Below are 27,411 nucleotides of genomic sequence, written 5' to 3'. Positions count from 1 at the left end.
GAGGTACTGCAAAGAAGAATGGGAGAAATTGCCCATAAATAGTTGTGCCAATCTTGTAGCATCATACTCAAAACGACTTGAGGCTGTAATTGGTGCTAAAGGTGCTTCAACAAAGTCTTGAGCAAAGGCTGTGAATACTTATGTACATGTTTTTTTTATTTTTAGTAAATTGCAAAGATTTCAAAACTAACTTCTTTCACATTGTCATTATGGAGTATTATTTGTAGAATGTTGAGGAAAAAAAGGAATTTTAATACATTTTGGAATAAGGCTGTAACATAACAAAATGTGGCAAAAGTTAAGAGCTGGGAATACTTTCTGGATGCACTGTATATCCAGGTTTTAGAGCAGCATATGCTCCCATCCAGATAATGTCTTTTTCAGGAAAGGCCTTACATATTTCAGGAGGACAATGCTAAACTGCATCTATGACAACAGCATGGCTTCGTTGAAGAGTCTGGGTGCTTAACAGTCCAGACTTTTCATCAACTGAAAATATTTGGCGCATCTTAAAACAAAAAATATGACAAAGACCCAGGACTGTTGAGCAGTTAGAATCTGATATCGGGCCAGAATGTGACAACATTCCTCTTCCAAATCTCCAGCAGCTGGTCTCGTCCCGAATGTTTACAAAGTTAAAAGAAGAGGGGATGCTACACCACGGTAAACATTTGATATGTTTTCTATTGTGAATAAAATATGGGTCTATGAGATTTGCAAAACAATGCATTCTATTTTTATGTAGCACAGTGTCCCAACTTTTTTGGAATTGGGGTTGTATTTCAAACAAATCGCCCCACCAAAAAAAGTGTGAGAAAAAAAAAAATTAACATTTGCCTGTAGCAATTTATTTGAGGTGTCTTTTCATTTTGATTTTCAAAAGCAAAAATGACAGCATTACACTTTTTTTTTTTCCTTCAGTTTTCAATAGCTTCAGCAACTTCCACCCACTCTGAACAGAAAGTCTGTTTACAACAAATAATATGGTAGCCCTGAAGCTAGGAACAGTCAAGATGACCACTTGTTGACTAACATGGGTATAAAAACATCCTGTCAGCAAGTGGTTATTACAATTTCATGGCAGCGGCTGCAGCCATGGACTTGGTACCATTCTTTTCAGCCTGTGATCGGCTGTTTTGTAAAAGTGAACCTGGTGGCTGATCACTATTACAGTGTTGTGAAACATGACCCCCCTCCATCATCAGCCACATTGATTCCCAGGCTCTCACATCCCTCTGGGAAGCCTGGGGCTGCCGTAAGCAGCTGAGACAACTTTCCCTCATCTCCGCTGTAGCAAATGGAAACAGCAAAATCATTGTCGCTTCCGGGTGTATTTTCAAAGCTGTCATTCCGTGTCTAACAGATCCCTTTTATCTCAATATAAAAGCTGCCTTGTGATAGCAATAAAAGTTAAATAGGAAATAAAAATTGCAAAAAAGAAAAAAGTAAATAAGAATAAAAAAACAAAATAAAAAGCAGCCTAGTCCCCCCTGCCCATTCACGCAAACACAAGCATAAGTCCGACATGCATGTGCAATCAGTGATTTCACCACACATGGTGGTATTACTGTGACCATCAAAGTAAAAGCAATAATTTCAGGGCTATAATTCAAAATTAAGTCTAAACTGATAATCTGTAAAGGCTTTTAAAGTGTCACTATGGACATTTTCAGGTACCATAGTTTTTCACCATTTCAAAGGCGTCCGCAGTTTTAAATCTTTTTCCATGTTTGGTATCTATTACTTACTCTATGAACCTTGTAGCTCTCCCCATTGTGTCTTTTCCCCTATGCTAGCATTGTGTCCACAGTAGCATTTGCGTAGGCAGAGCAGAGTAGGACTGGCCATAGAGGGATTACTTTGACGCAGTTGGCCAGCTTAAGCATGTATTGCAATATGTGTGAACTAAATATCCCTATTTATTGCATAGTCTGCTTGAAAGGGTATATACCAGTGTGCAGAGGGTCCTTCAGAATGTCTAGTGTTAATATGTGGTTACACCCCTTTAGCACCTGATGGATAAATGCATGCACTAGCTGTTGGGATTTGAGCACAGGGATCTCGTTTGTGGTATCTATTACTTAACGCAACATAATCTTTTCTACATTTTACAAAAAAAAGTGATTTTATATTGTGCTTGTGTGCACTAAAATAATTTTAGTACACCTTTTCCTAAAAATCCACATTTGATAAATGGCTGTGCAAATATTATTTGAAATAAATATTGCAACAGACACCATTTTATTTTCAGGGCCTCTGGTTTCAGAAAATACATTTGGGGGTTCTAAGTAACATTCTAGCAAAAAAAAAAAAAAAAAGATTTTAAGGTGTGTGAAAAAATTAAAGTTGCCCCAGACAACAACTAACAGCAGCATTAAACCAATGGGAGGAACAATTTAATAAAACCTGGTTTTATTGGCAGGATTTCCAGTACTCGCAAGCATACAATTAATTTCTGACTTCCTCAGACTGCATGCTTTTTATCCTTCCCCGGTACCCCATCCCATTCCCCTTTAATGTGTGCATGTCTATCAGTCCCCCCCCCCATTCAATGTTTATTTTCTTATAGCCAATGCTACTTATGCTATCTGCCATACTCTCTTTTCTCATGCTTTTCTGCCGTATCCTTCTCTTTTTATTGTTGGCACACTCCTACCTTTTATTGAAAACATAAATTTGGAGAATGGCATATGGGTTAGTTTATTATAATAAAATGTCATACCTCATTACAGACTTCTAAAGTACTCAGGAACACATTATGATTCTCTTGTAACGTGGGCAACTGATCTGACAATTCACCCCGACTGGTTTGCCTTTTTATACTTCTGCCTTGATTTTTGCATGTATCCCTGTATTTGATTTGATGATGATGCTCATGTTTCATACAGAAACCTGTATTGTTTTGCTGTTTTATGAAATAAAAATCTTAAATCAAAATATGTGCAACGCTAAAGAAAATATTGCAATAAAATGCAAAATTAATAAAAGTGATGAAACCACCACTAAGAGCATAATCCAAGAAAGGAATAAATGTGACAGTCCAAATAATCTTTAAATCAAAACGTGAATGTCTCCATTAATAGTGCTTCAGCTGTGTATGTTGCCTAAGAGATAGGTCTCCTCTGTGTGAGTCCACCACCACTATGCACTCACCAGAAATAAGGTATTGCGCCTTACACAAAAAAATGCAGCTCCACAGATCATTCATCAACCCCGATGACGCTACAGCCAATGATATATCCTGTTAAAATTAGCTCACCACACGGAGCCAGAAATGCTATTCATAGTGTAGCATATTCATTCAAATAGAGTAAGAACATAGTTAAAATCACATAGAATACAAATTGAGCCGGAAAAGGACTAAGATGGCCACAGCTCCAAACACAGATGTGACGGAATAATGTCAGCATGTAGGCTCCTCCCTTTCTGGTGAGTGCATAGTGGTGGTGGATTCGCATAGAGTCCTCACTCTTCAGCAACATGTACATATGAAGCACTATTACTTGAGACATTCACATTTTGATTTGGACAGTCACTGTCACATTTATTGGATTGTACTCGTAGTGGTGTTTTCAATCGCTTTAATCACTTTTATTAATTTTTCTCTTTATTTATTCAAGTATTTGCTTTAGCGCTGCATGTATTTTGATATTTGTTGTATTTTTCTGGTTTGTCACCAATTTTATACCAGCTGCTATTCTCTCCAAATGCTCACTTTGTTTTTGTTGATGACATAAAAATCTTAATTGATTAACCGCTTGCCTTCCTGAGGATTTACCCCCTTTCCTGACCAGGCCATTTTTTTTTTTTTGCGTTACGGCGCTGCGTTGCTTTAACTGATAATTGCGCAGTCATACAACACTGCACCCAAATAAAATTTATGTCCTTTTTTTCCCCACAAATTGAGTTTTTTTGGTGGTATTTGATTGCCTGTGCATTTTTTTTTTGCGCTATAAAAAAAAAACATTTTGAGAAAAAAAAAAAATATTTGACTTTTTGCTATTAAACATGTCCAGTAAAAAAAATTAAAAAAAAAAAAAGATTTCATTAAAAATTTAGGCCAAAATGTATTCTGCTATGTCTTAGCTAAAAAAAATCCCAATACATGTAAATTAATTGGGTTATGTGAAAGTTATAGCATTTACAAAATGACGGTATATATACTGGGATTTTTTCACTAGTAAATGGCAGTGATCAGTGACTTATAGTGGGACTGCAGCGGGCATTTTGACACTGGGGGGGAACGGACATCCCCAGACACCAATACAGTGATCAGTGCTATAAAATAAAAAAAAAAAAAAAAAGTACTGACACTGTACTAATGGCACATCCAAAGCAGTGTGCAGGAGCTGACAGGGAAGAGAACTGTTTAGTTTACAAACAGTTCTCTCCGTAATAGATGCTCAGCAATCACCGGGCTCCGGGAACCGGTGACTGACAGCCACGAATGGCGGCGTGGGTAGGAAGTGCGCAAGCCCCCTACTCGGAAATGCGAAATCACGTATAATTTACATGTGATTTTGCGCACCCATGCTGCCCTGTAGCAGCATTTCTCCTATAGGGCGGTCGGGAAGTGGTTAAAGGAAAAAAATTGCCCCAGACAGCAAGGGGGAGATTTACTAATGCTGGTTGACTCAGAATCTGGTGCACCTGTGTATGATAACCAATCAGCTTCTAACCTCAGCTTGTTGAATTAAGCTTTGGCAATAGAACCTGGAAGCCGATTGGTTTCTATGCAGAAGTGCACCTGATTTTGCACTCTTCAGCTTTAGTAAATAAACCCCCAAGTGTTTAAGTCATATGGACTCCCAAAACTTTAGTCTGGTTAACAGAAACCGGTGCTGAAAAAAAAAAAAAAAACCGTGATGCTGCTAGTAATTTCCTTGCTGTCATGAAGAGCCAGTTTTACTGGATGCGTATATTCTGTATTTGTGATTCAGAACGTATAGAGCCCAAAAGGAGCAGCATGATAGCCAGGCACCATTTTATAGGATGGCCATGTTTTTCTCTGAAAAGGATTCAGAGAGTAAATGTGTCCTCAGAGAAACGACAAATGATGAGATGATATAGAAAGCCAGGATTTATTTTCAGTGATGCATACTACATTCTTCATGATGGTACAATCAATCAGCAAACCTCCTTGCCTCAAGAACACTGTAGGCCAATCTCTTTGGTACCTTAAGCGCTAGGGTACATAAGTAACCATAATATGTACTCTAAAGACCACAGTAAAAAAGGAAAAACAAACACTATGGAGACCTAAAAGTTTTATTACAGCCCTCATTCTACACCAAAAAATGAAATGTAGTAAAATATTTTAAAGGTTTGCTTCAACGTCTGTAGAAATCAACTCGTTCTTTATGAAATGTGTTCAAACTGTATCCACTTCTAGTCATTTAAGCAGCATAATACTGAAAATGAATCTATGTCAAACCTGGCATCAAGACCTCCCTAAAAAGGCACGATGAAGAGTATCCAGTGCAATGTGCAAGTGCACTATACCCAACATTTTCATTAGCAAGTCACAGGAGGAATATGTAATGTGCTCCGCAACTGGTTACATTGCCCTGGTAAAGAAACAAGTGGTGTTCAATGTTTCCACAGAAACCAGTATTGACAGTGCTTGGTATAACTAATGCAGTGATGAGAAGCTACCAGTATATATTACGCATATTTCTCTGTGAGCATACAAAGTAATGCTTACAGCAGCATACTGTAATAAGTACATTCAGTAAATACATTGTTGCTTTTTTTTTTTCCTTTAAAAAAAGGTTGATCTAGAGAGGGAAATACCAGCATGGTCAAATTAGGGATAAAAAGGAGAACGGTTCTAACTTTTACAGAAATCAACAAAAACACTTCAATTTACCGTTTAATGGAACAAAGTGAATGGGAGATAGAAATTATTGCAGGTCAGAAAACTAGCGTAAGCACTTTTAGCCTACAAATGTGCAGCACAGTGCTATGCAATGCATGTAAGAGACAAGTTAAGATAGAGAGCTTTTTTTTTTTGTAAAATCACCTTTACTTTAGCAAAGAAACACAGCTGTACTTAAACCTTATTTTTCTTCAGTTCACAAATTACTATCGCGCACAAACACACACACGCATGCACAAACACACACCTCAAAAAAATTAAAGGAACACTTTTTAATCAGAGTACAGCATTAAGTCAATTAAACTCCTGGGATATTGATCTGGTCAGTTAAGTAGCAGAGGGGGTTGTTAATCAGTTTCAGCTGCTTTGGTGTTAATGACATTAACAACAGGTGTACTAGATGGGCAACAATGAGATGACCCCCAAAACAGGAATGGTATTTCAGGTGGAGGCCACTGAAATGTTTTCCCTACTCATCTTTTCTGTTTTTCACTAGTTTTGCATTTGGCTAGGGTCAGTGTCACTACTGGTAGCATGAGGCGATACCTGGACCTTACAGAGGTTGCACAGGCAGTCCAACTCCTCCAGGATGGCACATCAATACGTGCCATTGCCAGGTTTGCTGTGCTCCGAGCAAAATATCAAGAGCATGGAGTTACTCTAGGAGAGCTGGACAGGACAGTAGAAGGTCCTTAACCCATCAGCAGGACCGGTATCTGCTCCTTTGTGCAAGGAGGAACAGGATGAGCACTGCTAGAGCCCTACAAAATGACCTCCAGCAGGCCACTGGTATGAATGTCTCTGACCAATCAGAAACAGACTTCATGAGGATGGCCTGAGGGCCCGACATCCTCTAGTGAGCACTGTGCTCACTGCCCGGCACTATGGAGGTCAATTGGCATTTGCCACTGAACACAAGAATTGGCAGGTCCACCATTGGCGCCCTGTGCTTTTCACAGATGAGAGCAGGTTCATCCTGAGCACATGTACCAGACGTGAAAGGGTCTGGAGAAGCCATGGAGAACATTATGCTGCCTGTAACATCATTCAGCATGATCATTTTGGTGGTGGGTCAGTGACAGTCTGGAGAGGCATATCCATGGGGAGGATGCACAGTCCTCTACAGGCTAGACAACAGCACCCAGACTGCTATTAGGTATGGGGATGAAATCCTTGGACCCGCTGTCAGACCCTACCTACGCTGGTGCAGTGGGTCCTGGGTTCCTCCTGCTGCACGACAATACCAGGCCTCATGTGGAGAGAGAATGCAGGCAGTTCCTGGAGGATGAATGAATTGATACCATTGAATAGCCCCTACGCTTATATGACCTAAATCTAATAGAACACCTCTGGGATATCATGTTTTGGTCGATCCGTCGCCACCAGGTTGCACCTCAGACTGTCCAGGAGCTCAGTGATGCCCTGGTCCAGATCTGGGAGGAAATACCCCAGGACACCATCTGTTGTCTCATTAGGAGCTTGCCCGGACGTTGTCAGGCATGCATACAAGCATGTGGGGGCCATACAAACTACTGAGTACCATTTTGAGTTGCTGCAATGAAAATTCAGCAACATGGACTAGCCTGCTGCATCATTTTTTCACTTTGATTTTCAGGGTGTCTTTGAATTCATTCCTCTCTAGGTATATAATTTTCATTTCAAAATGATGGGGCATCCTTACCTTCACATTAACACATTACGCAGTCCATATCAGTATAGATATCCAGTATGATATTTTTCTCCATTAAGATCTGATGTGTTTTCAAAGTGTTCCTTTAATTTTTTTGAGCAGTGTATATACAGTGCTCAGCATAAAATAGTACACCATAACAAATTTGTCAGAAAACCTTTACTCTCCTTTCAGAATTAACATTTTCTATGGGACACTATACTGCAAAAATACTCCCCCAAATGCGGGCCATTGATTGCAAACAAGATTTGTTATTTGCACACACACACAAAAATATTTTTACTAACAAATTAATTCAAGATCATGATGCAAAAATGAATACACCCCAATGAAAGCCTTGGGAGCAAAGCTACATTTTAGACAACAAAATCCTAATTAGCAAGTATTCAACTACAGGTGAGTCCAATTATTCATTAAATAGGTGTCCAGCAGACAGTTGGTTATAAAAAGGCCATTACTTGACAAAACCGCTTCCCATTTCAGCTGTCCGCAATGGAACCACATGGAAAAGAAATGGCACAAGGCCTGAGACAGAAAATAATTTCTTTACACAAGAAAGGTGAAGGCTACAAGAAGATAAGGTGAAGACTACAAGTAGATAAGCAAAGCTTTACTTATCAGTCAGAATACTGTAGCAAAAGGAATACAAAATTTTAACAGTGATGAAACTGCAACCATCTCACAGAGACATCCAGGCCGTCTACGGAAGTTAACACCTTCTTAGCATCTTCTGATGAGAAGGGCTGAATGAAATCGTCATGCAAATTCACTGCAGTTCGCTAACGAAGTAGAAAGACAAACTGGGGTGACTGTTTCCCATGACACAATACGGCGTACAATTCAGAGTTATGGCATGCATGGGTGTCATCCACAAAGGAAGCCTCTCCGAAAGCCCATGCACAAAAAAAGCCCGCCTAGAATTTGCCACGGCCCATGATGAAAAAGAATAATAATACTGGGACTCTAATCTGGAGTGATGAGATCAAGATAAATGATTTTGGAACAGATGGCTTCAAAACTGTATGGTGTCGCAAATGTGAGGAGTACAAAGAAAGCTACATGGTGCCTACAATAAAACATGGTGGTGGCAGTGTCCTTCTGTGGGGCTGCATGAGTGCTGCTGGTGTCGGGGAGCTGCACTTCATTGATGGTATCATGAATTCACAGATGTACTGCTCTATATTGAAAGAGAAGATGCTACCATCACTCCGTGCCCTTGGTCGTTGCGCACTCTTCCAACATGACATTAATCCAAAACACACATCTAAGGCCACTGTTGCCAAGTATGTCTCCAGATCTGAACACAAGCAAACACCTATGGGGAATTCTGAAGAGACAAGTTGACCATCACTCTCCATCCAGCATCCAGGCTCTAAAAAAGGTCGTTCTTAAAGAATGGAAAAAGATAGATGTTGCAATATGTTGCCAACTTGTTCATTCCATACCTAGAAGACTTGGTGCTGTCCTTACAAATCATGGAGGTCATACAAAATACTAGATGTAGTAGTTTTTGTTGTGGGGAGTATTCATTTTTGCATGAACTAATTTGAGTAAAACTGAAGATTTTGTAATCTAAGTTATATTATTAACCTTACTTTCATGTAATGAGCTAAACAAATGTTCTATAAAACTCAGTTTTGTCAAAATTTTGGAAATTGTTCTTGTGTTCATTGAGATATAAAAACATTACTTTTCAAAAGGGGTGTACTCCTTTATACTCGCACTGTATGTGTGAGATATATATATATATATATATATATATACATACACACACACATATACACACACACACACACCATATATATATATACACACACACACACACACATATACACACACACACACACTGTATTTTTCGCTCCATAAGACGCACTTTTTTTCCTCAAAAAACAACAAGGGGAAATGTCTGCGCATCTTATGGAGCGAATATGGAGCGGCTGGCCCGGTATTCCCCCGGTCGCCACTGCCATGTTAGAATACTAGGCCGGCCGCTCAGCTCTTCTGTGGCAGCGCCAGGCAAGGCCCAAAGCAGCTGCCCCTTAAAGAGGAGTTCCAGCTGAAAGAACAAAAGTCAGCAGCTACAAATACAGCCACTTACCTGTCCCTCGGTCCAGTGTCCTCACCACCGCTAGTTCCACCGGCCATCTTCTCTCCCTGGTGCTCACTGCGCATGCGCGAGAAGCGCTGCGCCTTATGAATGGCCCCGTAGTCTTCTGGGACCTGTCACGTGTCCCAGAAGACTACGGGGAGGGAGGACAGCTTCTGTTTCTGATTGCCTAGGCGATCGCAGCGGAAGTGGAAGTGGGTACCTGTCAAATTCAGGTATCCATTCCCCCCCACCTCTCCCCAAAGGTCTGCATTCTCTGGTCATCTCCTGTACTATGTGGGCAGTACACTGGTTCAGAATATTTTTTTTCTTGTTTTCCTCCTCTAAAACCTAGGTGCATCTTGTGGAGTGAAAAATACAGTGTGTGTGTGTCTGCGTGTGTGTGTATATAGACATGAATGCTCAAGTCCTCAGCTGAAATGATACAGAAGCTCTAAACAGTATTGTACATGAAAGGGGCACTGACTCTTGAGAACTGTAATAGAACTATTTATTAAGCAGCACAGAGTGTAGACACTGTCAACGTCAACTATTTTGTATTCATTTTTATGAAAAATAAAGACTCCAAAAATAAGCCCATAAGCAGGTTTGAATTTAATGCAAATTGTGTGGTGGGCATCCCAGCTGAATATAGGAACTGTTGGGAAAATGATGTGGTCCTAGAGTAAGCACCAGTAATAGCATGTTATTTTTTTTACTAGCAATTGCATGCACGTGGCAGACATATTCTGAAATAATCTTTTTTACATTGCAGCAATGGCAGATAATGGCTGTTCCTACTTAACCATAAATTTCACCATTGCTCAGTGAATGTAAATCTTTTAAAACAGGAAAAAATATGTTTTCATTAACCAGGAGTTTATTTAAAAAGTATGAAGCCAATTATTGTCTACCAACAACCACAACAAACTGTAAACTGAATGGATAAACCTGCAGATGGGACTTCTGTTGCACTGTTTGCTATAGGTGTGAATATAGTAAACTGCATGTGTGGCTAGGTTCTATTTCCTCCAATACATGCATTGCAGATATGGTACTCAAAAAAACTGAAATAAAAGCAAGGGGTGGATGTGTAATGTTGGATATAAAAGTGAAAGCCATCATAAAAAAAGGAAATAGGATATTAATTAGATATGCAGCACTGTCTGCATTACTCAGGCATGGCAGGTGGAAGAGGAGGCAGTGGTGGTGCTGCTTGAAGTGCATTTTGCCCACACACATCACTGCTGTTCAGTTCTACATTCTCACTGATAGCAGCTGTTGCACAGCTCACACAATCCTCGGTGGTCTCCACAGAAGAGACCTGTGGTCCACTTAGGCCCTGCACCTTCTTGTTAAGGTCATTACGTTCTGTCTGTAAAGCCCGGCAGAGTTTCTCTAATCTTTGGATTTTGGCCTGCAAAGCCTCTTGCTCTTTATCACGTAGAGTTTTCTGAAAGAAAGAAGTATCCAAGAATATACATTTGTATGGCATGTTGTAACAAACAATTTCTCAATTCAACCAACCCCTTTGAAAATTGCTTTCAGCATGTCTACAACAGCAAGTCCAAGGCTCCAAGTGGAACACTCTTTAAAGATTGATACATGTGCAAACAATGATTTTCTTTGTGCCCCGTTTACACTAGAATGCAACTCCTGAGCAGTACAGGGGCAAGTTCATACTGCGCCCAGGGCAAGGATTTGGAACTGTGCCCCCTCCCTCCACAGCTAATCCATGTTGTAAAATGGGTGTACCGCATTGCATTCATTCTCTGTCCCCTTGCTCTGCTGCGCCCATGGCAGCTGACCTTCTCACCCGCCCCTTGTCCCAGCCCTGCTCCTGAGTGAAGAGCAGTCGTCGAAACTGCATATATTTTTCAACAACAAACCGGAAAAAAAAGGTATTCTGTGTTGTAAAATGCATGGCAAGGCAAAGGCAATAACCCCTCTCCTCCTCCTCTTCTGCAGATACTGTGGCTTAGCCCTTGGAAGCTAGAAAAAAAATTGCCAGTAGTCAATTTGTTTTTATTTTTTTGGTAGAAGAGAGGTTTGGCTCTGGATCACAATACTGTCTGAACAGAACTATTATGCTATTCTTCTGGCAGTTAAGTTTTTAAGATAAGCATTTCAAATGTGTTTTAGCTGTATGTCTGGGAGTACAATTTTGAAAAAGAAAGCTTTCTAAACATAAGAAATAGAGCTCCGCAAGCCAATGTAAATTTATACGTATATATATTGTGACATTATGAAAGGCGAGGTGCTTGATGGACGCTATGTGTCACCTCGCATGTGTTCATATCTAGAAAACTAAGGTGGAGTCCAGTCCGGGTTTTCCATGCCACTTTGGCAAGGTTGCTTCCGGACCAAATTTTATGGTCCATTGAAGACCACCAGCAGGTGGTATAAATAAAGCAGGACTGAAGCAAGAAGCTGCTCTTGGCCTGGGACTCAGGAAGCCATACATGAGGGAGCTGTGGTTGAGAAACTTTGCTTTGTACAAGAAAGGAAAAGGTTTGCACACCGTTTGAGTTTTGTTGGTGACAGGGAGAAGCCCTTCACCTGTGAGATAGGAATCACTTCTGTTTAGTTAGTGCGTGGATGGCGAGGGTTTATTTTCTGTTTTATTTATTAAGCATGCAACCTTTTAAATAAAACTCAGATTTTTAAGAAAGACCTGCTGTCTGGACTACCTTTTTCCAGGGAAGGTGACCCCCCCACCTGAGCGAACCCCCCACAAAATATATATAATTTGTATATTACATACATTTCGAACTCATAATTATCGAGCTATAGCTTGCCCTTTATTTTATGTGCCTCTCACCTCTTCAGCCATCACTAATAGAGCCTTATTGCTACTTTCCCATCGGGAGCGATACATAGTGGTCTCCTTTTCCAACTTTTTGATCTTCTTTGTCATCTGAAGAGAAAAATAGTTAATTGCTTGTAAACATTTAAAAAAAAAACCTAATGCTCAGAAAAATAGAAACTAAGTGATCACCTTTTCCATTTCCTGTTTGAAGGTTGTGAAAACTTCATTGCTTTTGGAAAGTGTATTCTGAAATTCTTCAAACTTCTCCGTGTACAGAGCCAGCTGAATATAGAAATGTTGAAAGATTAACAATGTCATACAATCACGGAAACGTGATTGTGCCAGGCAGCCCTCATCTCCCATATATCCATTAAAACAATTCTAGGTGTAAGTAAACACAAAGGTTGACTTTTAGTGCTCAAATAAATACAGTTCTCATAGAAGTTAGGTAAGTGGTAAAAGCATGGATTACTTGCTGTTTGAGGTGGGTTTCTTGTTGCTTCATGAGCTCACACATTCTCTGGGATTCCACCGCTTCTTTTAGGAGCTGTAGATGCAGGAGGATTGGATGATTAGACTTACTGGGATATCACACAGAAAATATTAATATATAATTTGATCCACCAGGACATCAATAAATAAAATCTGCACACGATACCAATGTTTATAGCATGCCACCACTTACTTTAGCATATTTTAAATGTTCAATCTAGTCCAACTGTGCATTCATTAACCACTTCAAGTCCGGACACTTTTACCCCTTTCCTGTCCAGGCCAATTTTCAGCTTTCAGAACTGTCACACTTTGAATGACATTTACGCGGTCATGCAACACTGTACCCATATTAGTTTTTTTAGCATTTTGTTGAGACAGATAAAAAAACAAAACAAAAAAAAAAAAAAACGTCATTTTGGTGGTATTTATTCACCACTGGGATTTTTATTTTTTTGCTATATAAATGAATAAGTCCAAAAATGTTGAAAAAAAGTGTTTTTCTTATACAATTTTGCAAATAAATAATCTTCCTTGGCCAAAATTTAGTAAAAAAAAAAAACAAAAAACGCAAATTAGTTGATAACCAAAAATTATAATTTTTCAAACATTTTTTGTACATTTTTATTTTATTACTGTCACCCTATCAGTACAGTGTCACCATAGTGACACTGTACTACTTGTGGGGGGTGATTAAGGTTTTTTTTGTTTTTACACGCCGATTGCTTTAACACCCATAAAGGCTATAAAATCAATAATTTCTCTCTCTCTAGCTGCATTCTTGCAGCCATTGAGAAATACTGTGTGAGCTGTGATTGGTCACAGTTTGTCACATGGTACAAGGCTGTTGTGAATAGCCTTCTACCATGTGACCTCTGATCATTCACAGATTTCACACGTAGTAAGCAATGATGTCAGAAGTGACATCTTGCTTACTACTTTTCTTGTGATCACCGATTGGCCAATCAGTGATCACATGATCGGGACCTCACACAGAAGTCACGCACAGCGATCAGTCACAGCGGGCACCAGATTGCGGTGCCGCACGCTCCACAGGCTAAAATGGTGGGCGCCGTTTATGAATAGCAACTCACCCCTGCACTGCTCCCGTCTGGCAGTTTATATAAATGGGTCAGACAGGAAATGGTTAACCACTTGCCCTCCTGAGGATTTATCCCCCCTTTCTGACAAGGCCATTTTTTGCAATATGGCACTGAATTACTTTAACTGACAATTGCGCGGTCATGCAAAGCTGTACACAAATGAAATGTATGTCCTTTTTTTCCCCTATGAATTGAGCTTTCTTTCAGTGGTATGTGATGGCCTGTGCATTTTTTATTTGTGCTATTGAAAAAAAAAAGAAAAAAAAAAAAAAAAAAAGAATTTTGAGAAAAAAAATATTTTTGACTTTTTGCTATTAAACATGTCCTGTAATATTTTTTTTTTTATTAAAAAAAAAAAATCAAATTTAGTTATAAAATTTAGGTCAACATGTACTATGCTACGTCTTGCTTAAAAAAAAAAAAAAATCCCAATACGTGTAAATTAAATGGTTTACATGAAAGTTTTAGCATTTACAAATGGCGGTATAGATACTAGAAATTCTTTTTTCGTTTTCTTCACTAGTAATGGCAGTGATCAGCTACTTATAGCGGGACTGCGGTGGGCATTCTGACACTGGGGGGGACTGACTTGGTGTCACTGACATCCCCAGTGACACCAAAACAGTGATCAGTGCTTAAAAAAAAAAAAAAAAAAAAAAGCACTGACATTGTACTAATGGCACTGGGCAAAAAGGGGTTAACAAAAGGGCGCTCAAAGGATTAAGTGTGTGCTGGGAGTGTTTTAATAGGGGGCTGTGTCAGTGTGGTTCACTGTAAGCACACTGCTTTGGATGGCTGTGCTATGTACAGCTATCCAAAGCAGTGTGCGCGAGCTGTCAGGGAGAACAGTTCTCCTCATTGGAAATCACCGGGTGCAGACGAGTAATCACCGGCCAGGACCCAGTGATTGACGGCTGCGAACGGTGGTGCGGGTAGGGCGTGCGCCCCCTACCCAGAGATGCAAAAATCATGTATATATACACACACGTGATTTTGCGCACTCGTGCCGTCCTGTAGCAGTATTTCTGCTATGGGGTGAACAGGAAGCTGTTAAATGTTATACAAGGTACAGGGCTCAAAATTTAAAGTCCTGAGCTACTAGCCAGGCCTTTAGAGTTACTAGCCACCAGTTGCCCCACCCAACCCCTAAACAAACTCTAGTAAATGATCTCTTGAAATGACACTGTTAAATGTTTTATGCAGAATACAGTTACAAAAATAATTAACAACAAATTTAACAATATTAACATAAAGCAATGTAAACATAAAAGGAAAAGAAGTGTTTTACATCAATAGCACACACAGCTTACAGTAAAAAAGGATACAGTTAACTCTTTGATCACCCCAGATGTTAACCCCTTCCTGCCCAGTGCCATTAGTACAGTGTCAGTACTTTTTTTTTGGTGTCAGTGGGGATGTCAGTGACACCAAGTCAGTTCCCCCCAGTGTCAGAATGCCCGCCTCAGTCCCGCTATAAGTTGCTGATCACCGCCAATACTAGTAAAAATAAGACAAAACAAAAATCCCAGTATATATACCGCCATTTGTAAACGCTATAACTTTCACGTAAACCAATTAATTTACATGTATTGGAATTTTTTTTAGCAAAAACATGAAGCAGAATACACTTTGGCCTAAATTTCTGACGAAATTAGATTTTTATCTTTTTACTGGAGATGTTTAATAGCAAAAGGTAAAAAATATTTTTTTCCTCAAAATTGTCAGGTTTTTTTTTTTGTTTTTTTTTTGTTTTTAAACACACAGGCGATCAAACACCACCAAAAGAAAGCTATTTGTGGGAAAAAAAAAAGACAAACTTCATTTGGGTGCAATGTTGCATGACCGTGCAATTGTCAGTCATTGTAACACAACACCGTAACGCAAAAAATGGCCTGGTCAAGAAGGGGGGTAAATCCTCTGGAGGGCAAGAGGTTAAATTTACAGTATGGAAAACTAGCAAAAAGTACATATACATAAATGTACAGCAGGTAAAATCAGTATTGAACACCGTTTTTCTAAGTAAATGCATTTCTAAAGGAGCTATTGACATGAAATTTGCACCACGTCAGTAACAACCCATGCAATCCATACAAAGAAACTAAAACAAATACGTTCAGAAATTAGATTACGTGTAATAAAATGGTATGTTACAGGGAAAAAGCATTGAACACATGAAGAAAGGGAGGTGCAAAATGGCATGGAAAGCCAAGACACCAGCTGAAATCTATCAGTAATCAGAAAGCAATCCTGCCCCTTGTCAGTGCAAATTAATATCAGCTGGTTCAGTCTCAACTAATGGCTTATAAAAAGGTGTCATTACAAAGGTGTCACACAATATTGTGATGGGTAAAAGCAAAGAGCTCTCTCAAGACCTTCACAACCTTATTGTTGCTAAACCTACTGATGGCATTGGTTACAGAAGGATTTCTAAACTTCTGAATGTATACTCAAACACTGCTGTGCCAGCCACCCCAATGTTTCTGATCACTGCCCCACAATAACAAATAATGCAGGGAGGCCCTGTCACCTGTCTCAGTGCGCACAAAAATACCACCATACACCATAGCAATGTCCTGATCACCTCCATACCCCAAACTAAAACCCTGATCACCTCCATACCAGCGCCCTGATCACAATCATACCCTATACTAGCATCCTGATCACCCCATATGCCATACCACAGTCCTGATCACCGCCATACCATCACCCTGATCACCACCATATCCCATACCAGTGTTCTGATCACTGCTATACCCCATACCAGCGTTCTGATCACCGCCATACCCCATAAAAGCATCCTGGCTACTGCCATACCAGCGTCCGGATCACCACCATACCTCATGCTAATGTCCTGATCACCGCCATACCCCATACCAGTGTCCTGATCACTGCCATATGCCATATCAGCGTACAGCATTTTAGGATATTAATTGATCAATTTTCAAATATATTTCCCATAGTTTGTAGATTCTATAGCTTTCACAAAAAAACGAAATATAAACTGTTTTGGCTTATCTCTACTCCCAAAATGTAGCAGAATACATTTTGGCCCAAATTTATAAAGAAAAATGATCTATTTGCAAAACTTTATAACAAAAACTAAGCAAAAAATGTTTTTTTTTATTAAAAAAATTTGGTAATTTTTTTTACATAGCAATGTAAAAAAAAAATTAAAACCCAGTGGTGATCAAAAACCACCGAAAGAAAGCGGTCTAAAAAAAAGGATACCAGTTTCATATAAGTACAGTGTTGCATGATGGAGTAATTGTCACACAAAGTGTGATAGTGTTGAAAGCTGAAAATTGGCCTGAACTGGAAAGGGGGTGAAAGTGTCCAGACTTGAAGTGATTAAAGTGGATGTAAACTAACTTTTTTTTTTTTTTTTTAATTACAAACAGGTTTATATGTACCGGCTCTGAGCAATGAAATTGCACACAGCATCCCCGAACCTCCTCTTCTCATTTCTTTTCTCGCTCACTGGGGCTCTTGGCTCCTCCTCTTCTTGGTGTACCTCCACAGCAAGCTGCTTGCTATGGGGGCACACCTGCAGGCTTGCTCCTGAGCTGCACTGCATGCATTCATAGACACAGACAGCACAGCTTGGCACAGTCCCCAGCTCCCTCCTTACAGGATTTGACTGAAAACAGCGGGAACCACTGCAAAGCTTGTGAGAGCAGGAAGCGAGAGGAGAGAGCCAATACAGATTGGCACAGTGCTGGATCGAGTGAGGACTCGGGTAAGTATATTGAGTGGTGAGGGGGCACACTGCTACCTAAACATTTGTTATCTTAATGTAGGGAATGCATTAGGGTAAAAATGTTTAGGCTCTAGAACCACTAAAATAGTAAGTTTTGGAGCTTAGATTATAGATTACGTTTTTCCAAAATACTGGCTAAACATAATAAATGTACACTATAATCAGTGTTTGCTGAATTTAGTTTTTATGCAAATAACAAGGATAAAATAAACAATTTATAAAGTTTAAAAAAAAAATTGCTCAAAAAACAGTGAGTAATTAAAATGGCCAACATGTACTAAAACTCCTATAATGTTGAGTAGTCTATCCTTTTAATAACCATACTACACAGACATACCAAAGAAGGCAGTTATTCACTTACAAAGTCTTTTTCTCGCTGATGACGCTCCTCAACTTCCTTCAGCATCTCTTGAGCTTGCTGCAGTTTAGCATCAACCAGCTGCTGTTGAAGGTCTTTGTGTTTAAATACTTTATCAATGTGCTGCACAATAGAAAAGAAAGAGGACAATAAGTGGAGTTACTAGTATGGGAACCAATAAACAAAGTGTAGAAAGGCACAAAGAATTCACCATTCTGGCTTTTAAATCAGTAATGTAGTGTATTTATTAGTATGCGGCTATGAAGAAAGGGGCCACACTGCATTGAAGTCACCAAAATTGACAGCTTTATTTTTGGACAGCACACACTGCTTCCTTCCACCCTAGACCTCCCCAATAGAGGGGCTGAGCAGGTCTACCTTTGCTCATCTCCATTACATTTGGGGTATTGAGATTGTGTTTTTGTCATTTTTATTGTTTTTGCTTCTAATTTATGTCACATGAAGTGACCAGGACACCATTTCTGACAAGATAAACAGGTTTTTCTTTATCGTACATCACAGGACAGAGAGCAGGCTATTCATGACTATGTGGGTTATAGGCCACCTATAGGTGAATGGACACCAATCAGAGAGGAGGTCCTCCCCTATATAACCCCTCCTATACAGGAAGTACCTCAGTTTTTTCACCAGTGTCTACAAGGTGGATGGTCACTGAAAAAGTTGCTGTGCTCTTGGACCATACCTGAAAGTCCAGAATGGTCCTATTAGAGAATCAGGGACTTTAATCAGATCCATTCGGAAGGCTATGAGCTAAAATAGATGGTACCCGAGCCTGGCTGGATAAGAAGAATCTTCAAGGTTTTGCCTGCAATGCAGCCTTACGGCACTGGACCCCGCATGGATAGAACTCTGCAGTTGTAAATCTGACAAAGGTGCCTCCAGCGGGGTGCTTTACGGGTCCAAAACAGTAGCCCCTCAGCATGGGGATCGAGTCTTTCAAGGTCTATATGACAATGCCCGCCGTGATGGGTGAAGGTTGGTGCCTGACGGAAGTCAGGGACCTGCAACAGGACTGGTAAGATGGCTCCTTTTTCTCTCTGTAAGGAGAAACAAACAAAAACTCTAATTTGGAGGGAAAAGGAGAGGTGTTGTGACCGGGTTTCCACCAGGGGGAGTGCTCACTGTTGTTCCCAAGATGTGCTTGCAATTTTTGTTGTCGGCCACTAGAGGGAGGGCGGCCGGAAACAGAAGTTGGCCATATTTTGTTTATTTGGAGGCCAGGACACACGTGGGCTGCTGCTGCTGTGGAATCTCCTGTGGCCGGGACACAGAGCAGGCGGTTCAGTAGGGGTACGCGAGTCCTCCCCTCAGGGGGAAGTGTTGACCAATCAGTCAGGAGCCGCCCTAGGTGGCTCATAAGGCAGCATTTGCATTGAGTGTTTTTTCAGCACACTACTTGCATAGCTGTATCTTGTGATATTGGATATTGGAGGTGCACAGGTTTACGCTATCTAATGTCTTTCCGAAAGTGGAGTGGGGAAGGTGCAGCAGGAAAGGGCACTAATATACCACTGCCAGGTTCTGAGGAATCTAGCCGAAGGTCCGTTTAATATCCTCTCCTGACAGGCCAGAAGTGACTGGGCAGTCTGAGCCACTACATCTATTTGGCATTGTGGCTACTATGGCTTCTGCCTCAGCATGTGTAACCAAGGATGATCTTGCATCAGCCTTAGTGAGTTTAGAAGAGAAGATCGCTGGGATGATTGCATCAGTTTCTCAGGGGACCAACAAGCGGTGATAGATCCCAGTCACTAGAACCACCAATCCTGGAGCAGGAATGGGTGGAGCCTGAGGATGAAGAAGAGCTGGAGGAAGGTCAGGCAGTAGAATTTCTGTCTGAGGAGAAGCAGGAGGTCTCTGCCTCCCAGTCTCAGATTTTTAGTCTAAGGCCTCACTGATATGGTACGGTCTGGATTCAGGCTACCTCCGATAGAAACCTCTGGAGGTTACTTATTCTTCCCTGGGCTCTTTGAAGCCTTCACAGAGTACTCAGGCCTTCCCGGTTCATCCACATCTGCAGCAAATTATGTATGCTGACTGGGATCACCAGACAGGGTTTATGTTTTACCAAAGAGGTTTTCTGTTTTGTACCCCATGGAACAAACGTTTGTTAAGAAATAGGGGTTGCCTGTAGTGGATGCAGCTGGTTCATCCCTGAATAAATCTTTAACATGTCCTGTGGATAATGTACAGGTTTTAAAGGACCCAACGGAAAAGAAGCTGGAGTCTCTCTCTCCTTAAGGCCTCCTTCTCCCTGGCAGGTTCTGCCGCACTGCCAGCTGTGGCAGCTATTGGCATTTGCCAAAGCCTTTCTGACCGCGTCAAGCAGCAGATTGGAAGACCATCAGTGCAGGGGGGAATGCTCGGCCGAGGATTTGGAGGATATTCAGCGTTGTGTTTTGTGGTTGATGCTCTTAAGGATTCAGCTCACCAAATTTTTCGCTTATCAGTGCACATGCACAGGGTTTTGTGACTGAAGAGTTGGTCATCAGAACGGTCATGCATGTTGGCAGATTTTCCCTTTCATGGGGAACGGCTGTTTGGGGACAATTTGGACAAAATATATCCAAAAAAGTTCCAGGGGGAAAATTACTCTTCTACCCTCTAAAAGGAAATCCAAAACGTCCTTCCTTTAAGGTGTCAAGGGCTTAGGTTGCTGGGCCCTCATCTACCAGGCAGTCGTTTCACCACACACAGGTCCCAGCCGCTAGGGGTAGATCTCAGAATCAAAACCCAAGGAGGCCCTGGGCAAAAGTCATCTAAGACAGATCCAAAGTACGCCTCCTTATGAAGGGGAGCCCCCACTTGTTCAGGGGGGAAGGCTTTTGAATTTTGTGGCTGCATGGAAGGCTCTAATCCAAGACAAATGGGTCATTTCCACGATTTCTCTGGGGTATAGACTAGAATTTCGGGTATTTCCATCTCCCCGGTTTCTAAGGTCAAATGTACCAACGAATCCAAAGAAAAGAAGAGCTTTATTTCAGGCAATTTCCTATTGGCTCAGGGAGTAATCACGGAGGTTCCAGTGGGCAAAAGGTTTCAGGGGTTTAATTCAAACCTGTTTACAGTCCCAAAACCAAATGGGGATGTAAGGCTCATTTTGGACTTTAAGGGGCGAAATCAGTTCCTAATTGTCCAATCCTTTCATATGGAATCGGTTCAGTCAGTAGTGGCCTCCCTACAGGAGAGAGATTTTTTAGCATCCATAGACATCAGGGATGCATACCAATATTGTACCAATATTCATTCCTCACCAAAGATTTCTGCGGTTTGTGGTAGGGGCTCAGCAGTTCCAGTTCGTAGCACTACCATTTGGGTTGGCCACAACTTCCACAGTGTTCACAAAAATTCTTGCTCTGGTGTTGGGGCTACACTGAACTCGTTGCGTATCAGTCATAGGTTATCTAGACGATCTCTTGCTCAGAAGTCAGTTGGTGCCAGATCTAGATCTGAAGTAGCATGTGGTCCTTACAATGCAGATCCTGGAACAGCTGGGCTGGGTCCTCAACCTCAAGAAGTCGGCCCTGAAATTAGTCCAGAGCCTGGAGTACTTGGGGATGGTCCTAGACATGGTTCAGGCAAAGGTATTTCTACCTCCAGGGAAATGTTGTGCCCGGAGGAACGAGGTTTGCAGTTTGAAGGCCAAGATTCACCTCTGTTTGAGGTTGCTGGGGAAGATGGTGTCCTCGTTCGAGGCTATTACCTAAGCACAATTACACTCCAGACTGCTGCAAAAGGTACATTCTGTCTGTTTGGACAAAAAGATTTCGGCCCTGGATTACTATAGGTCTCCAGAGGTGCAGCAGAGCCTAAACTGGTGGTTGATAACTCGCAATTTGGAGAAGGGAAGATTGGTTCGACCAGTGGTGTGGAGGTTGGTAACCACCGATGCCAGCCTTTCAGGTTGGGGGGCCGTTCAGGAGCCCACAGATCTGGGAACATGGCTTCCACAGGAAAGGGTTCTTCCCATCAATGTTCTGGAACTTCGAGGAGTGAGGCTGGCTCTGAGGTATTGCACATCCAGGCTTCAGGGTTGGCATGTAAGGATTCAATCTGACAACGCCACAGCAGTCGCATACATCAACCACCAGGGTGGTACCAGGAGTTGAGGTGCTCAGAAGGTGAACTACATTTTGACCTGGGCAAAGAGATATGTTCCAAGTCTGTCAGCAGTGTTCATTCCAGGTGTAGAAAATTTGCAGACAGATTATTCTTAGTCGCCAGCAATTAATTCCTGAGGAATGGGCTTTGCATACTGATGCAGTCAAGGAAATCTGCAGGAATGAGGTTGCCCAGATGTAGATCTATTGGCATCCAGGTTCAACAAAAAGGTCGGTCTTTTTGTGTCCAAAGGGACCCTCGCACGGCAGGTAGACGGCTTAGTGATCTCTTGGAACCAGTTCTCACTGATTTATGCCTTTCTTCTGACCCAGCTGCTGCCACATCTCTTACGCAGGATTCGGGAGGAATCTATTCTGGCGATACTGATTGCTCTGAACTGGCTCAGGAGGGCCTGGTACGCGGACAAAGTGAAGATGGCAGCAGATGGGCGAGGGCCCTGCCATATCGGCCAGACCTGTTGTCTCAAAGTCCTATATTGCACCCAGTTTTACGGTCACTAAATTTGACAGCGTGGCTATTGAAACCCAGATTCTGGAGGAAAGGGGAGTGTCAGATTCAGTCATCCCCATCATTTTGGGTGCTAGAAAGGAAGTTTCTAGGAACATGTATTACAGAATCTGGAAGGCATACATTGCTTGGTGTGAGGTTCACAAATGGCACCCACGAAAGAATGTGACTGGCAGGATTCTGTCATTTCTTCAGAGTTGCTGAAGAATTTGGCTGTTGTCACCATTCAGCATTAGCTATTTTTTTCCAGAGGCCCATTGAGTCTCACTCTTTGATCCACACTCTTTTTTTACAAGGAGTGATGCATATGGCGCCTCCTGTCAGTTTGCCTTTGTCCTTGGGACCTGAACTTGATTTTGGAGATTTTCCAAAAAATACACCATTTGAACCTTAAAGAGATTCCACTGGTCGTGTTGACTCGTAAGGTGTTGTTTCTTGTGGCAATCACTTCTGCGAGAAGGGTGACAGAGCTGGCAGCTCCATCTTGCAGAGAACCATTTCTGGTTTTGCATCAGTGGTGTTGAGACCTAATCCGTGCTTTTTACCAAAGGTGGTTTCTAGCTTTCATCTCATTCAGGACATAGTTCTGCCTTCATTCTTTCCTAGGCCTCAGTCAGCAAGAAAAAGATCTCTGCATACCTTGGATGTGGTTCATGCTGTAAGGGTCTTCTTGAAGGTGACAGCACAGGTCAGCAGGTCAGATGCTGTATTTGTGCTGCCAGAGGGGCCCAGAAGGGGGAGGCGGCATACGAGGCGACTATTTCTCAATTTACCTTTCAAACCATAGGCTGGAATTATCAAGTCCGACCCTTTCGGGTGAAGGCAAACTCCACCAAGAGTGTGGGGGAATCTTGGGCAATCCGCCATCAAGTGTCGCAGACTCAGGTTTGCAAGGTCTTGGGTTCACACATTCACAAGGTTCTACCCAGGGAGGATGTCAGAGCTGCAGAGGATTCTGCCTTTGGCCACAGTGTTTTATGGATGGCTGAGTAGGTCCTGAGGGATTGACGGTGGCTATCATGGTGTCACCCTCTTCTCAAATTTCTTATTGTTTTGGGACATCCCACATAGGTCATGAATAGCATGCTTTGTGTCTTGTCATTTACGATTAAGAAAATTGGATTTTTTTCTACAAACTTACCTGTAAAATCCATTTCTTGGAGTACGTCACAGGACACAGAGGTCCCACCCCTCTTTCTGGAATGTCACTGCTTGCTTCAAAAACTTAGGTACTTACTGTATAGGAGGGGTTATATAGGGAAAGGCCTCCTTTCTGATTGGTCGGCCAGTGTCCATCCACCTATAGGTGGCCTATAACCCACATAGTCATGAAAAGCCTGCTCGGTGTTGCGTGATGTACTCCAAGAAATGGATTTTACAGGTAAGTATGTGGTAAAAAAACTTTTTCTGTACTTTATTAAAATGGTTGTAAAGGCTGAAAGTTTTTTACCTTAATGCATTCTATGCATGAAGCTAAAATACTTTCTCTATGCAGAATCCTCCCCAGCCCCCCCAATACTCACCTAAGCCCCATCTCGATCCAGCAATATGCACTGGAGTCTCGGCTATCTCGGGACTTCCTCCCGCTGCTGTCAATCACAGCCAGTGAGCCAATAAGAGAGAGAAGGGGTGGGGCCAAACCACTGCTCCGTGTGTGATTGGACACATGGCGCAGTGGATGGGGAGGGCGCATGCTCATGAGCCCCATAGCAAGATACTTGCTGTGGGGACACCCGACAGGGGGGAGGGGCCAGGAGTGCCAACAGGGGACCCGAGAAAAGGAGGATCAGGCTGCTCTGTGCAAAACCAGTGCACAAAGCAGTTAAAGCGGAGTTCCACTCAAAAGTGGAAGCTCCGTTTGCCTCCCCCCACCTCCACTGCCATATTTGGCACCTTTTGGGGGGGAGGGGGAGAGCGGGTACCTGGTTTTGACAAGCATCGGCTCCCTCCTTCCTCCCGCAGTCTCCTGGGAGCCTTCACAGGTCCCAGAAGACTGCCAGGCCAAACAGAATGCGCAGCACAACTCGCGCACGCGCAGTGGGCACCTGGCTGTGAAGCGCGCAAGCTGTCACAGCCTGGTGCCCACAATTGTGATGCCGGCATTGAGGAGAGAAGAGGTAAAAAAGGGACGGTGCGCGGGTTAGCACATCACTGGACCCTGGGACAGGTGAGTGGGTTTATTAAAAGTCAGCAGCTACAGTTTTTGTAGCTGCAGACTTTTAATAAACACAAAACTGACTGAAACTCCACTTTAAGTATACACATGCTTGGTTTTTTTTTTGTTAATATTTAAGCCTTTAGAATCACTTTAAAATGTTCTTATCCTGAAAAAACTAACAAACCCACTACACCTAAGAACTTAAAAACTGCAATATATTAAACTTTTGCTCTTGGGCTTTATTATGCTTTAATTACAATTTGCTGTTATGTGATATTGTATGTAGTGTGTTATCAACAATAAGTTCAAACAGAATGGCAGAGCATCAAATGTCTTCGTGTACTCTATCATTACCAGGGTCTGCAGTCATGCTCAGAAAGGGTAAAGTCGGTCATACATGGACTGATCATTGTATTCTGACGACGAGGAAGGTTTCCTGCCAGCAGAATACAATAGCACAGAGGGAGTGCTTCCCCCATCCAGTATGTGGATGGGGGAATTGTATTTTTTTTTTTTTTTGCTCCACCAACTGGTTGAATGAAAGAAAAAAAAAAAAAGGATTAATGTATGGCCAACCTAAGGTACAGTAAATAGGTATACCTGAACAATAATGCCAATAGGTCCATTCATTTCTGGTTGTCTCATTTCATATTACATTGTGCAACATCTTATAGGTGAAAACACTTTAATTTTCATAAAGAAAAATCCCAGCCCTTGCTCAGTGCCTTAGAACACTGATTCCACAAAAAAAAAAAAAGACAAATTTTACTGTCATGCACTTCACAACAGCTGAACAATTGTCCAGGAGTATTGCTTAATGTTTTCATAGTCCTCATGTTGACAGGTTTTGTTTTCCTGAATTTGCAGGTGCGGAATGCACATTAAAAGCAGGTCAGCAAAATCCCATTGACTTAAATTATGCAGTACACATGGCAGTTCAGAGGCTGACCTTTTTTGTGTTGCTTTTCTTTATAGGCAGCATTGAGGTGCAAATAAACTGAAGAAAAAGCAAGCCAAAAGCAGCCATTTCTTGTAAAATTCTGCAAATGTTGTTTGTATTTGAATAGCAAATGCAGTGCTGGTAAAGAAGGCTCATTGACTTGACATCTTACTCAGTATTTTTTCCCTCTTGCTACTTACCTCCTCCCTGAGCTCATACTGTTCAATCAGTTTCTTAAGCCTGTCAGCCAGCTCCACATTTTCCTGACGTAACTTAGTGTTGCGCTCATTATGTTGTTCCATCTGCGATTGGATGTCATTGAGGGTCACCTGAAAGTGAGCGGTTACCTCCTTCCGTTTTTCTTCCTCCTCTCGGGCTCTTTGTACCCCTTCCTCCTGAGAAAATTAAACACAGAAAGTTCATGGCTATGAGCAATGCAAAACTAAAGCTCAAACTAATATTAGCTCCTAAACTGAACATACTCATAACCTAACTATACTCTACACCTAACTCCTATAACTATAAATATTACCTTACCCCTAAATCCATCACATAAAGAAATACTATAATGCTTAACATACCACTGATACGTAGAAGAAACCCTGGTGTGCGCAATCCGTGGTAAGAAATAATAAATCTGCACCTAGAACTAAATGATTCAGATTACACTTGCCTTCAGTGTGCGGTTGTGTCTTTGTAGTTCTCTGCACAGACTCTCCAATTTACTACGAGCTAGGATGGCCTTGCTATGTTCATTGCGTAGTTGGTCCTTCTCTTGAATAAGCTGACTCTGTTTTTTCTGAAGAATCCTCATTTGCTTTTGGGAAGTCCTGTGCTCTTCCAACTTTCAGGAAAAGAAAATGTAATCAGTGAAAATACAATCAATCAGATGTCCAATTTTGATACTCTGTTAACCCCACACAGTGTCATTGTTTAAATGTCTCACCAATTCTGCATATTTCTTGCACAAAGCAGCCAGTTTCTCTTCTGGGGTACTCAGTGTGTTCAAAGTCTGCATAAGTAGTGTGATCTCCTTACCTGGACACAAAGAGATGGCTTACATTAGACTACACATTAGGAAAAAAACAGCATAGATCTGAAATATCTATAATACAGGACCTGTCGCCAATAATTTGTAATGCATTTGGATTTGTTTACAAAAGTATCAAACAAAAAACAAAACAGTTTTTGTTTTTTTCATTGATTTCTACTGGCTTTTTTGGTGCTATACTTGTCCTGCACTGGTCTACTCTTGTACATATACAGTAATACCTCGGTTCACGAACTTAAAGTGATACTAAACCCAGGACCCTGCATTGACTATCTGGTCTCCCACAGTACACAGAACATGGAAATGCAATTATTTTTGTAAATATAAATGGCTAAATACCTTTTCTCATCAGCAGTTAGAGCAGTCTTGTGACTTCAGCAGAGCACTGATTAAAGCTCTTTCTGCTCTAGGAGGGTGTGAAAGTCCTGACCCTCTGCGG

At 41.5% G+C, this 27,411-nt stretch overlaps 1 protein-coding gene across 2 annotated transcripts in view; it reads right to left on the bottom strand.

The window, feature by feature from the left end:
* Positions 1 to 5,062: 5,062 nt before the first annotated feature.
* The window catches only part of TXLNA (taxilin alpha), a 34,622-nt gene continuing 12,273 nt past the window's right edge, over positions 5,063 to 27,411 (bottom strand). For both annotated transcript variants that reach the window (XM_089673839.1, XM_089673838.1), the window contains exons 4-11: positions 26,868 to 26,959; positions 26,595 to 26,765; positions 26,122 to 26,316; positions 18,177 to 18,296; positions 12,936 to 13,010; positions 12,653 to 12,745; positions 12,476 to 12,571; positions 5,063 to 11,107 (exon numbers count right to left, since the gene is read on the bottom strand). In XM_089673839.1, the coding sequence (XP_089529965.1) occupies positions 10,826 to 11,107; positions 12,476 to 12,571; positions 12,653 to 12,745; positions 12,936 to 13,010; positions 18,177 to 18,296; positions 26,122 to 26,316; positions 26,595 to 26,765; positions 26,868 to 26,959 (1,124 nt within the window). In that variant the 3' untranslated portion in view covers positions 5,063 to 10,825. The remainder of the gene's footprint in view (positions 11,108 to 12,475; positions 12,572 to 12,652; positions 12,746 to 12,935; positions 13,011 to 18,176; positions 18,297 to 26,121; positions 26,317 to 26,594; positions 26,766 to 26,867; positions 26,960 to 27,411) is intronic.

The sequence above is a fragment of the Staurois parvus genome, unplaced genomic scaffold, assembly GCF_062004578.1.
Source record: "Staurois parvus isolate SC_StPar_1 unplaced genomic scaffold, SC_StPar_1.0 ptg000145l, whole genome shotgun sequence".
NCBI classification, from domain to species: domain Eukaryota; kingdom Metazoa; phylum Chordata; class Amphibia; order Anura; family Ranidae; genus Staurois; species Staurois parvus.
Note: the sequence above shows the minus strand (reverse complement) of the source record. Positions and strands in the feature narration are given on the sequence as shown.